The 15,575-nt window shown below is 33.0% G+C and overlaps 1 protein-coding gene across 1 annotated transcript; it reads left to right on the forward strand.

Annotated features, from left to right (window-relative positions):
• Positions 1-1,816: 1,816 nt before the first annotated feature.
• LOC126967437 (nonsense-mediated mRNA decay factor SMG5) lies at positions 1,817-7,811 on the forward strand. Its single transcript, XM_050811898.1, has 4 exons — positions 1,817-2,076; positions 2,203-4,387; positions 5,701-5,899; positions 7,020-7,811. Exons 1-4 carry the CDS (start codon positions 2,003-2,005, stop codon positions 7,460-7,462), a joined length of 2,901 nt encoding a protein of 966 aa, XP_050667855.1. The 5' UTR covers positions 1,817-2,002; the 3' UTR covers positions 7,463-7,811.
• The last annotated feature ends 7,764 nt before the right edge of the window (positions 7,812-15,575 follow it).

Genomic DNA, 15,575 nt, shown 5'->3' on the forward strand with positions numbered 1-15,575 from the left:
AGGCCAACCTTCCTCCTTTGTGTATTAGATTTAGTTATCTTAAAGAAAGATTTATTTTAAAGCTCTATAGCTTGCCGACGAACAATCTTCTTAAGAATCTTATTGCTTATCAATCGTCTTCATTTCCGAGACAGTTGTTTATCTTGCAAGATTTTTCTTCATTTTCTAAATTTCTACAAGATTTAAATATTCATCGGAATAATGATATACTTCCCTGCCATGCAGGTTCTTTTCGATGTAAATATTCTGCAATTAATGTTGTAATAGATCCAAATTTAACTTCAAAAGAGGAGGTTCATGTATTATTGTCAGAATGGTCTAATTGTAAATTTGTTTATACGGATGGCGCAAAAAAACAATAATAATGTTTCTTTTGCAATCTACCTTCCTGAAATTAGGAAGGGTATTGGCTTTAAGATTAATAGATATGCCAGTATTTTTACTGCTGAAGCCGTCGCTATTCTTTTTGCTTTAAAGCATATTAAGAAACAAAATCAACTTAATAAGAAGTGGGTAATAGTTAGTGATAGTATGAGTGTGTTAAAAAGTTTGTCAAATAACAAAATGAGTGCTAACATCAATTACATCATTTTTGCTATAAAGGAATTGTGGTTCGAACTATGTTTAATCGATATTAAAGTGGATTTCGTTTGGGTCCCGTCCCATATAGGAGTAGCAGGAAACGAAAGCGCTGATTTTCTAGCTAGAACTATCATTAATATATCCGATCTATCCCTATATCCTGATTGCAAAGATCTAGACATTAACATACCATATACAGATATAATAAGTAATCTAAAACAGCGTATGACTCTTCTTTGGGGAAGATATTGGTACAATTGTACAGAAGTTGAAAATAAGGCTCATTCGTATACTTTGTTAGATAATCCCGTTAATAGCACACCCTGGTTTTGTAAGTTTAAAAATAACGCTCACAGAAAGTTCTATACTACAATAACACGAATGCGTATTGGTCACTATCGATTGAATTTTCATCTTCATCGCAAAAAAATTGTCTCCTCTCCTTTTTGTGACCATTGTAATAAGCAACAAGATCAGTCTCTGGATCACATCTTTTTTGATTGTTCGTCCTTTGGCATACAGCGCCTTGTGCTGATGGATGAGCTACTGGAAATATATGGTGCACCCAATATAATCCCGCTCTCAGTTATAGATCTATTAAAGGACACATCAACTTATATGTCCTTGTATAAATTTGTATGTAGTACTGTAAATACATTGTAATTTGTAGATACATACGTTGTAAATTTGTTTATAATTATGTAAATACGTTATAACTTGTACATATACAACTAGTAATAGCATAGCGCAATTCGCGAACTGAACAGATAATGTAAATAGGTAGGTATTATGCTAAAAAGTTATGCAAATTACACTGGATTTGACTTTAAGAAAAGGGGAAAATTATTAGAGACTATATTACTGGATTTGGACTTACTAAAAGGAAAATATGGAAAATATTCTTTAGAGAATTATACATTAACGGAAATGGTAAAATAACTGATGACTTTAAGACTGGATTGGATTTGATGAAAGAAACTACTATAAATATTCGCTATCGAATATACATAATTGGAAAAGGAAAATGGAAATAATGTAAGATGAAATGAGAAAACTGGATTGGACTTTTTGTAAAACAAAATAGTGAAAATAATAAATACCAAAGAAATGAAAATACTAACGACAAGGCAGTAAGGCCCCTGGCTATAGCCTGTTCGAAAGAACGAATTAATATAAAAAAAAAAAAAAAAAAGTATATATGTCATTTGTCAATATTCAGTCAATACCAATGATATGTTACGGATGTCGAAGGAGGATTACTCATTGCAGAAGTGCAAAAATTTTTAGTGTAATTAAAATTATTCTTTAGGTACTATGAATTTAAAGAAATGATTAATTTCTTAGAAAAAATTATCGATCTAACAAAAATGTCATATGTAATTCTAAAAATATCTTGACAAGTTGATAAAATGACTTGAAAATGAAGAACGGATGTCATGAATATTTTGATACAAAAATTGCTGATCGCAGCGAACAGGCTAAGAAAGTATATCGGTAAGTTAAGAATGAAATAGAAACGATAAGTTTACTTTATTGCTATATTAGAATTAACTAAAATTTATTTTAGTAAACTCGAGACAAACATCAAAGGTTAACTATTACACACATGGTTTATTGCAGCTATGTAACTGACGTCGCCAGACGCGTTGGTGAAGTTACTTCTGGAAGCAAAGAAATTGCTGATCTTTTCACTGTACAAATTGAGATTCAGCGCCAAAAACTACGGGATAACTGTGAAAAGCTTTTTTTCTTAGATCCTCTGAATTATGGTAAAAAGAGTTTAGAATTGCTTTGGAGGAAGGTGTATTATGATACAATTTCCTCTGCAAAGAAACTACGTGAGTCAAATAGTCAGTATGATGGTTATATACAATTACTTATAACTGGTGGAATTGGACAATTTCATCACTTTATGGCTAGAATCCAAGCAGACATGAAGATACAGATAAAAGACCTGGATTATTCACCATTGTATTACGACGAAGAAAATGAAGAAGATATGAATAAAGAAACACCTGAAGATGAAAACCAGTTGGGTAGAACAGTCTTGTATTCTTGCTTAATATATCTTGGTGATTTGAGTAGATACCAAATTGAGATTTTCAATAATTTTGAGGCTTCAGTAGCTGCTCGATATTACCTACAAGCTGCCCAGATTGATTTATCATCTGGGATGCCTTTCAACCAATTAGGCAATCTGTATTTGGATAAAAATTACAATTTGGATTCTGTATCATCTTATATTCATTGCCTTAGCTGCTTAATACCATTTGAGGGTGCTTTAGGCAATTTAAATAAAATTTTTGAAAAAAATAATCAATTTTGCAACACTGTTGTTGACATGGAAACATGTACTCAATCTGAGCACCTACAGCATACAATTGCAAATTTTTTCTATTTAATAGAAAAGTGGTATTTTGGTAAGGATGATATCAATATTTCAAAAATGTGTAGTAATGTTATGCAACAACTCAAAATTGCTATGGACTTTAAAAGAATTCCTTATCCTGACATAAATAAGAATTTTGATGATTATACTCAAGCAGTAGATGAGGAAAATACAAATCCGTCTTATTTGAACCTTAACATGATTCACAACATTGTTAAAATATGTCTCTTTACACTTGTAAGAGTTAAAGAAATTGATGAAAGTAAAGCGTTTTCTTGTAAAGCATTTACTTTGGCATTCTTGTCACAGATCCTACAAAAATTACATACTCAATTGGAGGCACTCGGACTAAAAAATCCTGCTACTAAATATTATTCAAAATTCAAAAGCAATATAATAAATACAGATTTAAAACCAATTAGTGATGACGCTGAGATAGAAAAAACCGGTGAAAAAAAAATTGAAGAGACTTTAATTAATGACAATTCAGACGAACATAAGGAAGAAAAAGAAAGTGTTTCTGATGATGGAATAGAAGCAACTATTTCAAATGGAGATGTAAAAAAAAAGACACCGCGGCGTAGACGTCGGCGCCGGGTGACATCATCAGAAAGCTCTAATAAGAGTGACACTGATTCTGATGATAGTGAAGTGATGTCTGATAATAATTGTTCTGAAGATGAAGACTTGTCAGATTCATCCTATCATTCTGAAGATGACCCAAGTGAAACTTCTGTGTCTGACAATGAGTATGTTGAAGAGAAGTCATTGCCTACTAACAAAGAACAGACTATAAAAGTTCCTAATAAAACTGACACTGTCCCTCAAAGCAATATAAACAATGGAATTGAAAATGAAATAGATGTGGATGGCATAAAAAACTTTTTGCTTGGAGAAAACTTTCTACCAAGCCTTAAGCTTTTGCAAGACTGGGCAATGACTGAAAAAGATTTAATCCTATCTTGTGGTGACAGTGGGGAAGCCCTATTTCAATGTGTAGTCAATTTATTGAATATTTTTAACCACTACTTTGATCATATCAATAACAATACATTTGCTGACAGTAAGTTACACATTCTGGTGAAAGCCCAAAACATTGCAAAGAAATTTAAACTCGAATTTAAATCGATACCATTACCTGAAGATATAAACTTGAGAGGAACAAATATTGGAAAATTTGACAAGGATGCTGCTGAATGGCAAATTATGGACAAGCTTAAGCCAACTGTATGTGAAGAAAACATAATAAGGATTTTAAATTTTATTGATTTTGGAAACCAAATAGCAAAAATTGTTCCAAGGATTAAATTCAATAGAACACTAAAGATTTTCTATTTAAAGAAAGTGTATTCTCTTAAAGTGAATACTAAATTGAATCATAAAAGGAGCAGGGAATGGCACAACTCTAAAAAAATTGTGAGTAATATAGGTTAATTTTACTATAGGATAAAAGTGTCAAAAAATTGACTGGTTATAATAACCTATGTCCTCCTGAACAACTTAAGGTACAAATCGTGCCTGCGGACTGTGCCCAGAAAATGCAAGATATGTCATAATGTTTTTTCAGCCATATGTAGGTACATTGTTTCCTTTCTTTGTTTATTTTATTGGATTAGAAGTCCTCTCTAACACAGAAAAGCATAAAAAAGTTTTTAATTAACAAAACAAATGTAAACATTACACCTAGGTCCTATTTATTCATAGTAAGTAGGTAATTGAATCTTCTCTCAGGTTGCGAAATGCGAGCAGTTAATATATTTTTGTCTTAAGTAACACAGGATCTCCTTTATTCGCACTCTGAAAATTTACTCCCCGTTTGGATTCCTGCAGCACTCAGATTATAGTACAGAGAATCTACAGGTTATTTTTATGATATTAAACAAATAGTATTGTGAAATTTCGTACCTATATTTATCAAATAAACATAACATTTAAGAAATTTTTTAAAAAAATTCAATATTTTAGTTTACTTTATCTCGCAATTTACGTGAAAGTAGTCAGCCCATTCAAGGCATGTATTTACACACCTCAGCCCTAGATCACAGTGTGTGCAAAACTTATTTAAACTTTGATATGAGTAATTAAGTGAAATTTCTGTACTGTTTAGTACTTTACTTATTCTGTATAGAAAGTCAAATTATATTGTGTTAATAGATAACTCCTAACAAAGGAGAATAAATGAAAATAATAATGGCTGAAGGGCCAGTGGCAGATAGAAATGTTAAGAAAAAAAAACATGTGTCAATCTGTTTTAAAGTTCTATGTTTTACATTTCATTATGGTTCAAATTCAAAGAAATATGATTTCAGGGGTGAGAGCAGTACTTTATTTGCCATTGCTAAATTGTTATGTGAATCACTTGGATTTTTGAATGTTAATAATTATTTAATACTAGCTGACCCGACAGATCTTGTTCTGTATATTATAATAAATAAAATAATGTTTTTATATGATTTTGTCAATAATATATTATCATAACATCAAAAATTACTTCGTAAAATATGCACCCTGCTGTCGTAATGAAATTGTTTCACAGCAGAACTGTCAAACCTTGTGTCAATAAATTCTCATAGAAATTTTGACGGACACATCAAAGGAAAAACAAATTTGTTGTGTTTATTTAATTTAGCAGCATATTCCTATTTATTCACCTTTTAAACCTTCTCTGGACTTCCACAAATAATCAGTAATTCATTTTTATATATATAGATTACTGCTCTTGATTTCAGTCAGAAAAAAATGAAAGTGGACTTCTGCGACGCTTAGGTAGATTGTGGCTTGCTTCTCGAGTTCAAGAGCTGGAGTGTACTGGACAGGCTGAAGGTCCTTCACTTCTGGCTGTAGATACATCAACATTACAGAAACATCTTCGTCGGGTAAAACAGCTGGTGAAAACTAAAAATTTTATATTTTTGGTTCCTACCATTGGTAAGATATCTCTCTATCTATAAGTAATTTAAGTAAAAAATATTAACCTGTTAAATAAAGATTTGATATATTAATATTCTAAGTTTATGTTTGATTAGGTGCTTATTCAAATTCAAATTAAATATTTTTATTTAAAATCAGACTTGCTTAATGAACATGAAAAACTGCCCACACTCGAAAAGTATGCCTCAGATCTGAGAAGAACGGGCGCAAGAGACTCAGTGGGTTTTTTTTAGTTACTGATATATGTATAAATATTGTACAATTTATTATTAAATAGCCTGAGGGCGATCACTGCATTGACAAGTCTGTGGGGTATCATTATGAAAGTCATATTTTATGTTATATACGGGGTGGCTCTATAATGGCGACATTATATATAAATTAACACAGTTATCGAACCTTAATCGTAAAAAAATAATTCTAAATTTAAAGTAAATAGTTGAAATTTTGAAGTTTATATATTTGGGACACAAAATTTTAACCACTTTTACATTGTCGTATAAGACGGCACGAAGTAGGTGTTAATGCCTACGCTAGAGCCTGGCTACTAGATTTCTTACAGGTTGTTCCGAAATTATATTAAGGAAAATTGATTTATCTAGGACCTCTAGGTGAATTATGTATTTTATTTTTTAATATTTTTTTTTTAATATTACGGCTAAGTAGCTCTCTACCCTTACCACACAAATGTTAAACAATTCTTTTGAATTTCGTCACACATTTGTTATGTACATTTTCTGGGATCATTTTATAAAAGCATACAAATTGCTCACTTAGCTAATTCTTAACTAAATTGTAAAGATTGTAATTGAAATTTCAAGATTAATATCAAGAAATATAGCAGATTCCACCGGTATTATCACCGCTTCGTTTAACAAAACATTCACATCGACATTTATGAGATTTGTTGCGGTATAAATATTTAGTTTTATGACTTTATGTTAACAATACGTTATTGGTGCTACACCATTACACTTAAATATGAAAGAAGATATTAAAAAAGTATTTATTTATAATATTTATGATGTGTGTCTACTTCCTTGTGATGTCTATGCATATATATAGGTATTATAAATGTTTTGTGTAAAAGTATAACAATAACTAAATTTGTTTTCAGTGTTACAAGAACTCGATGAATTAAAACGTGATTGTTCAGCTGCTCGCGACGCTATACGTTGGCTTGAGTTCCAATTGAAGAGTGGCTGCAGATTCCTGAGAACACAAAGGCCAGGCCAGTCCAAGCCACTGCCACTACTGAAATGTCCTCGCAAAGCTCCACCATTCGTGCACAACTTCCTGCAAATATTAGAATTCTGTAACCATTTTACTGAAGAAAAACAAAGTCAAGGCGGCAATGGTGATCCTGAGAGCACAATTCAAGCGAAAAGTGCGCCTCTCTTAGTTCTTCTTGTAGGCATTGAACTAGGGAAGAGTGAGGATCAATATAAGGATTTTAGTCTTATAGGCGCTGCACAGTCAGCCGGCGTATCCATCGAACATATTGGAGAGTTTTACACGAAGTGGCGCCACTCGAACCACAAGAACAGCAAGAAAAGATGAATAGCTGGCTTTGATGATTTGGGATTCTGAATATTACGTGAAATGAATTCACGACTTGCAAAAACATTGCGTACGTTCCGATGGTATGAAATCTGCGAAAAAATAACGAAAATGGTCTGTGTAACGTGATGATAGGCTAGTGTCATTATGCGAAAATTAAAAATGAATAGCTCTATAGCATATTTATGTTTCGTTTTGGTTATTCTATTTTATATGTTACAATATACGATTTAGTATGTTATGGTAATGTTTTGTTCTTTCTCATGGGTTTTTTCACAAAAACAACTTGGTGTGACTATATAATGGGTTTATATTTAGTCATTGATTATGAAATAAATGATAAACATAATTTATTTGTTTTTCTTATTACCTATTTTTAGACATTGATTAATTAAAAAATTGTTAAAAAGTTCTAACTGCTTTTTCGCATTGAAAACATCACAACTTTGAAGATTTTTTTAATGCTGCCTTAAATTGAAAGTTAGGTATAAAGTGTAGGTGTATGCTTATATTTGAAGCGGTTATTAATGTTATAATTATTTCGGTAACAGGTAAAGTCCTTTGTCTGTTGAAAGATGTAAAGAGTGAAACGATAAAAACAGTGTAAAAGAAATCCGTCGAATAAAACCCATGCAAAATCTGTCATATAAGACAATTACAATATATTCTTGTCACAAGCGACCATAAACTTACCTACATAAGTTGAATTTTTATAATGACCTTATAATTGGTAATGTTTTACTTCCGGTAAGCGTAGATATTTTGTGAGAAACGAATGAACAGAGCTGGGAGCGCGATCAATCAGAGAATTTAACAGAGTTTTTATACACAATTTTAATTTAAAAGTATCGTGCAAGATAACAATGTATGGCGCGATTTTTTTTAACATACATAGTACATACTCTCACGCCGTCGGTGTAGGCTAACACCGTATGCATGTGAAAAGGCGTGTCGCGTGTTTTTTAAATGTAGGTAGGTACCTTAACTTGGCGTTATGTAAATACTGTTTTTATAAATTTTTTCAAGAAATTTCGTGAGCATAATACTATTAGGTACTTTAATAAGTTATTTTAAAAACCGAAAATGCCGGTTCATAGTCGGTGGTTGCAGATTGATCTCTTAAAATAACGATTACTTCACACGAGTTACTAAATAATGTAGGATATAATGTGAATAATAAGTATAAGAATGAAAATAATTATGTTGTTACTTTATATAAATGTTTTGAATTTTCTTGAGTGTTTAATTGTGCCAATAAGTATGTGTCTTAAAACAATTCGACACGTGTTTCGCCTCTTCACGAGGTATCCTCAGGAGATATTGACTCGCCAAACTCTGGCACGAGACTGACTGGTAGTATATAATTATGGATTTCCGCAAAATACCTACTGTCTAATTTAATAAATAAGTTACTTTATCTCATCTAAATCGAGATTCCTGTTAATCAACATGACCTTGGAAGTTGGACGTTTCCGTTTTTCTCACCAGGATCTTACAATTTCAAACCCATCTGGAAGCAATTTTCCCATCTTTCTTCAATAGTACCTACACGTTGCTAGGCTGGCCGTCGAGACCTAAAGAGGATGTAACGAGTCCCCTACGCGCCCGTAGGTACTGTCGACAGGAGTTGGTTCCTGTAGATGCGGCGAGTGAACTTTACCATGACACGGACGGCCGGAGTGTTTAACGTGTTATTAGTATTTTCCTCATTGCTGTTAGCCCAGTAGTTAGTCAATAGAATTTTGATAAGATATTTATTAAGTTGTGACCCTTTTTAAATGGCAAGCCTGAAATCTCAATGTTGTTTAATCTAGCATATTGCTCTCGTGCGTCATTCTATTATTGAAGAGAAGATATAGTGTATAGTAACGTAGTAACTAATTCGGACTGTAAGGTGGGTACTTCATCACACTTTTACTCAAACCAATGACGTTCTATACATATGGACATATCATTCGCACTCTGATAACGGAACAGCAAAAGTGTGCTTAAATTGTCTTTAAGCACACTTTTCTCCTTAGTCTTGTGCCAACTGTGTGTTAATAAACAAGCCTAAGAGTGCTATAAAAAATTGCTAAAATAATACATTAACGACTCTTAATAAGATGGTGTGACTTATCAACGGTAAGGTTATTTTATTTAGATATATAAGATTGATATAAAAAGGGAAGTAATTTAATAAAACGAATATTTTTTCATTAAATATGGTACAATATTATTGACAAGCCCCAGACAAGACCCGCTTGTCGGAATGGGACAGATGAAAGGACACAGTCAGAAATGAAAACAATAGAGTTGCTCTTTTTAACCGACTTCAAAAAAGGAGGAGGTTCCCAATTTGTCGGTATATTTTTATGTTTTTTACCTCAGAACTTTCTACTGGGTGAACCGAAGTATATACGCAACAGATTTACGAATAACTCAATATCGCGCCTGCCGATAACGATAATTCTTTTTTTATTGGAAAAGAAAAGGAACACTTCATATATAGATTGATGAAAATTTTTTTTTTTTTTACATATAATAAATGTATTTAAATAGTAATTTACGTAATTGAATATGACGATGATAAATAGAACTCCTTAACGACTTACTGTAAGGGTGCGATCTGTGGCAGAATTTCTATCTGTAATAAAATTGCAATGCGCTTACGTTCATTGCTGCATTTCAAAATTCAGTAGATCTACACAACGTTAGACAAATTTTTAGTTAATGTAGTTCAGATTTAATAAAAATCTAAAAATAACAAAAAACAACCGACTTTAAAACACGAGATATTACATGCTCTAAAAAGTATTAAGATAATTACGTATTTTCTACAATCGAATTAATAAATCTAATCCATCGAGTCGGTTGTTTTTTGTTAAAAAGAATTTTATAGGTCTAGTGAACACTGATTAGCAATATTGTATTTTGTGTAATGTGAACGGCTTACAATACGTGAACAAATACATACTAGTGCTATTCACACGTTATCACGGAAGTATCGTGATAATTGATAGATACTTATTTACATCCCAAATTTGTAAAATCTAATATTTTTCAGCTTTCCCGTACACGAGATAACGAAAGAGAATTGGCGCCAGTTGGTAGCAAGAGAGAGATGTGAAGAGACTTACAAACCAAATAAGCATATTTATATTTCACCCCTAAAGGATATAGTTAAGTGTTTTTGGATTTAAGCAAATTAAAAATTTGACAAAAGCTGCCATACAAATATAATATGTTGATGTCCTACACTACATAATGTACCAAAAAGATACCCTGGAAAAAATATCTAAGTCTAAAAGATAAATAACCAGTAATAACCAATAAACATTTAAATAACCAGTTTAACTAATTATTTTATGTAAATAAAAATATTATATTTGAGTATTAGTTTCTCGAAGTAACAAATATAAATACGAACCAATAAATAAACATACAAACTTTCACCTTTATAATATGAGTGTGATTTTTGATTAAAAACCTAAAAACCTGCGACTAAACAGATCTTGATCGGAAAATAGGGACAGACTGACGAACGTAAAACTTATAGCAACCCTCTTGTTTAAAAAATACCTAACTGCTACTCCACTGACGTCACTGTCCAAATCCGGTTCTAAATTCAAAATACGTAGCTGACACTGAAATAGGATCATGAAAAAATTTCGGTAGCTAACACGCGTGAGTCGAGTGTTATTACAGTTAATAATTACATTTTCTCACAGTGCCTATTAATAACTTGTGTATAGCAGTTTTTATTATCTTATTGGTGGTGGAGTATTTTTACTAGTAAGTATTTATTAACAATTTAACATAGATATCTAATTGCGTGCTTACTAACTTATACTTACTACCAACTTATCCATTATGGATATAACCCCCCCAGAACCTCCGGATCCTCCGGATATTCCATTACCTGGATCGACATATAAAGATTCATATCTAGCAACACTCAGCGAGCATGGATTAATGTGTGGTATATCCGATTATACGAGAATTGAAATGAAACAAAACTATGAAACCAAATCTTGTATCGACCACATTTTTGCACGCTTCCCCACATTAAATCCGTACTAGGCGGCGTTAGATATTGTACTGGCGGACCATCGAGGCCTTGTCTTCGCTTGCATTGGCGATGCACAGCCCGAGCGTACACAGGGTGATATCAAACAAAAAATTAACTATGACATTCTTTTTCGGGAACTAAAAAACGTTAAATGGTCTGTGACAAACGACATGAAATCCCCGTATGATATTTATAATTTTATTTGTCGATCCTTTCATAATGCTAACAATGCGGCTACAAGTACTGTGAAAAAAAGGATAGGTTTAGATAATGGTAAAAATAAATGTACGCTGCCTTGGATCGATAATAATATCAATGAACTTTGTAAAAAGCGTGAGAAACTCTTTCGCAAATGGAAAAATAATGATTACGATCCTAAATTAAGATTAGAATATAATAAAGTTCGTAACAAGATACACAAGGTTTTAGAAGCTAAAAAAAATTCATATTACCTAAAAGAAATTAGTAATAACTTTAGAAATACAAAAAAAAATGTACCAAATAATAAACCAAATGTTAGGTCGTGTGTCATCATCTATTGATTTAGCAATTCTTAAGGCATTCAATGCGCAAGGGTTGCATACTGAAATCATTGCAGATAACTTTGCGAAAAGCTTTGATAATGCAGTGAATGATATTAGTCCAACATGCAACATAAAACTTTATAAACAAAATAATTGCCGCCAACCAAATGATTCCAGTATCTTTTTAAAAAAAGCTTCAAGCGATTCGGTCTATAAAATTATAAAAAACTTAAATTCACGTAAGGCACCTGGTCTGGATGGTATCAAGGTATCAGATATTAAATTAATTGGAAGAGATGTCTCCACGGCTATTGCAAACTTAATAAATTGCAGTATAAGCAAAAGTCATTACCCAAATGAATTAAAAGAAGGCTGTGTGAGGCCTATATTTAAAAAAGGTAAACATAGTGATTATGATAACTATCGACCCATAACAATACTATCATCGATTGATAAAATTGTTGAAAAGTTTATATGCGAACAAATACATGGTTTTTACAGGAAACATGAAGTACTACAACAAAATCAATTTGGATTCCAGGCTGGTAAGAGTACTTCAATCCTTTTATCAAAATTTACTGACGAAGTGAATAGTCACTTAGATCTTAAAAAACACGTTTTAGTATTATTTATAGACTTCTCTCGCGCCTTTGATACTTTGTTGCATAATCAACTTATTCAGGAGTTAGACTTTTGTGGAGTCCGTGGTCCATTACTGGAATGGTGCAGTGACTATCTAAAAAATCGGACATACAAAGTGAAAATAGACAACACGTTGAGTAAGCCAGTCATGGCGAGAAAGGGCACCGCTCAAGGTTCAGTATTAGGGCCGCTTCACTTTCTTTCATAGGTCAATAACATCAAAGATTGTATAAAAAACTGCACTTGTTTCCAGTTTGCGGACGACACTTGTCTCGTAATCGCGGACAAAGATCCAATAAAGGCTTGTGATTTTATGCAACAGGACGTCAATAACCTTACCCGGTGGTGTCATGATGTAGGCCTTGTTCTTAATCCAAATAAAACTAAGCTCTTATTGATAAAATCACCGTTTATTAAGAAATTACCAATCAAAAACATAACAGCTCACGAACATGTCTGCCTACATAAAAACTATCACTCATGTAAATGCACACCCTTGGAAATAGTTAGATCTCACACATATCTTGGGTTAATAATAGATGATAAATTTTAATGGAGTAATCATGTGGACTATGTATGCAACAAACTTAGACAATTCCTTGCAAGTATCTCAATTCTTAAAAATCGCATACCCTATAAAGTAAAAATAATGCTCTATAACGCGTTAGCCGAATCGTACGTTCAGTATGGACTGAGCAGTTACGGTCGTACTTACAATTCGTACCTTGACAAAATTAATAAAATTCAAATTCTTAAAAAAATAGTATCAAATCAAATTAAACGTAAATTTCAGGGTAACGAAAGCGGGCTATTTAAGCATTGTCAAGTGTTGTCAATATTTAAGCAAATTGAATATGCAATATTAAAAGAAAATTATTTTAATAATAAATTAAAAACAGCCATAGATCACCCCGTGTATACGCGCGCTGTTAGTCTAAACCGGCTGCACATGCCTCGGGCATCCAATGCGTTCGGTGAAAGAACAACAGCTTACATAGTACCTAGACTGATTAATAAACTGCCACGTGACTTGACCGACTCGTTGACTGAGACTAATTTAAAAAAATACTTTTTAAGACTTGACTGACCACCGATCAACTTATCGTGCTTAACTATTAATTGTATCAAGTACTTTTACTTTTATTTGTATAATTATAATGTATAGCTAAGTGATTGTGAACTATTTTTTTCTTTTATTAATTTAACTCTGTTGGTGTAGACTTAATTTAGCAATTGTACAAACCTCAGTGGTTTTTATTGCTTTGAAACCGCAATGTAAAATTTGTTTTTTATTAATAAATATAAAAAAAAAAAAACGTCGTTTACAGGACAGCGCAACACATAACGCAAATGCAGTCTCTAAAAAGACAATTATTGATACCGATATGGCTTCTGCATCCATACAGAATATATATAATCACCCAACTTTAGTTGTGGGGATTAAAGAATACACCTCATTAGATAAAGGTCCATTTATTATTCATGTTTCCCGCACTGAAGAAGATCCCTCTTCAGGTTTAACAATAAGACCTATAAAATTTGGTCAACTTTTACACAGACATAAAGTTGCCAATATATGCCCGGATGGTATTCAAAAAGTTGGTAGGAATAAAATAGCAGTAACCTTCAAATCAGCTTCAGATGCCAACAAATTTTTAGATAACCCACTTTTAACTGCAAACAAATATGAAGCAAATATACCTAATTATAATATTACAAAGATGGGTATTGTCCGCCAGGTTCCGGTGGACTTATCCATGAATGAGTTTGTCGAGTCAGTTGATCTTCCCACAGGTTGTGGAAAGATTTTAAAAGCTCGCAGACTCAATAGAAAAGTTATTGAGGATAATAAAGTTTCTTGGATCCCAACCCAAACTATAGTTATTACTTTCCAAGGACAATCACTCCCTACCAGAATATTCCTATTCCATAACTCCCTTCCAGTAGAAACTTACCTCTTCCCCACCATTCAATGTCAGAACTGCAGCAGATTTGGACACATTAAAACTACATGCAGATCCAACTCAAGGTGTTATAAATGTGCCCAATCCCACTCTGGTGACTCATGTAATATACTAGAAAAAGATGCAAATTGTATTAATTGTTCTGGACAACATTTTTCCACCAATAAAGGTTGTCCTGAACATGGTAGGCAAAGAACAATTAAAATAATAATGTCACAAGAGAACATCTCTTATGTAGAGGCAGCAAAGCGTTGCCCAAAATCTACAAGGCCATTCACAGAAATTCTAAGTAATCCTTCCTCATCCCATAATGCCCCTACAACCCACACGAGACAGACTAGTATTCCTTCTGCTCCAACTACCTCATATAGGAAAACTGTTACTTCTCTTCCACACTCTAGAGCCCCATTAAGCAAGTCCTATGATAAAGCTGCTCATCAGGCCATTATTGCTGAGGTACCTTCAGTGTTCCCCAATGGCTCAGCATTAATGCATCAGTCTATTCCCTCCTCTACAGTACAGAATGAAAACCTCCTGGAGGTTCTCCTTTCACTCATTCTAAGTCTCATATCAAGTAACACTCTTAACATACCGTCCAACGTTGCCCATAAACTATCTCACATCTTATCCCTTTGTAACAATCATGGCCCCAGTGACCATCCTTCAATGGAACACCAGAAGCCTACGTCCTAGGAAACCAAGCCTTATTCATCTTATAAATAAATACCTTCCCTCTGCCATCGCCATATCTGAGACATGGCTGGCCCCTGGATCACACTTCAGGGTCCCGGGCTATGCATGCCTCAGGGATGATCGAGCAGATGGTGTTGGTGCAGGCTGTGCCTTATTTATAAGACGCACCCTTCCCTTTTCCCCAATAATCCTTCCAAACTAACATGCTGGTATAAATATTGTTGCTGCAAAAGTTTTGA

The sequence above is a fragment of the Leptidea sinapis genome, chromosome 13 (genome assembly GCF_905404315.1).
Source record: "Leptidea sinapis chromosome 13, ilLepSina1.1, whole genome shotgun sequence".
NCBI classification, from domain to species: Eukaryota; Metazoa; Arthropoda; class Insecta; order Lepidoptera; family Pieridae; genus Leptidea; species Leptidea sinapis.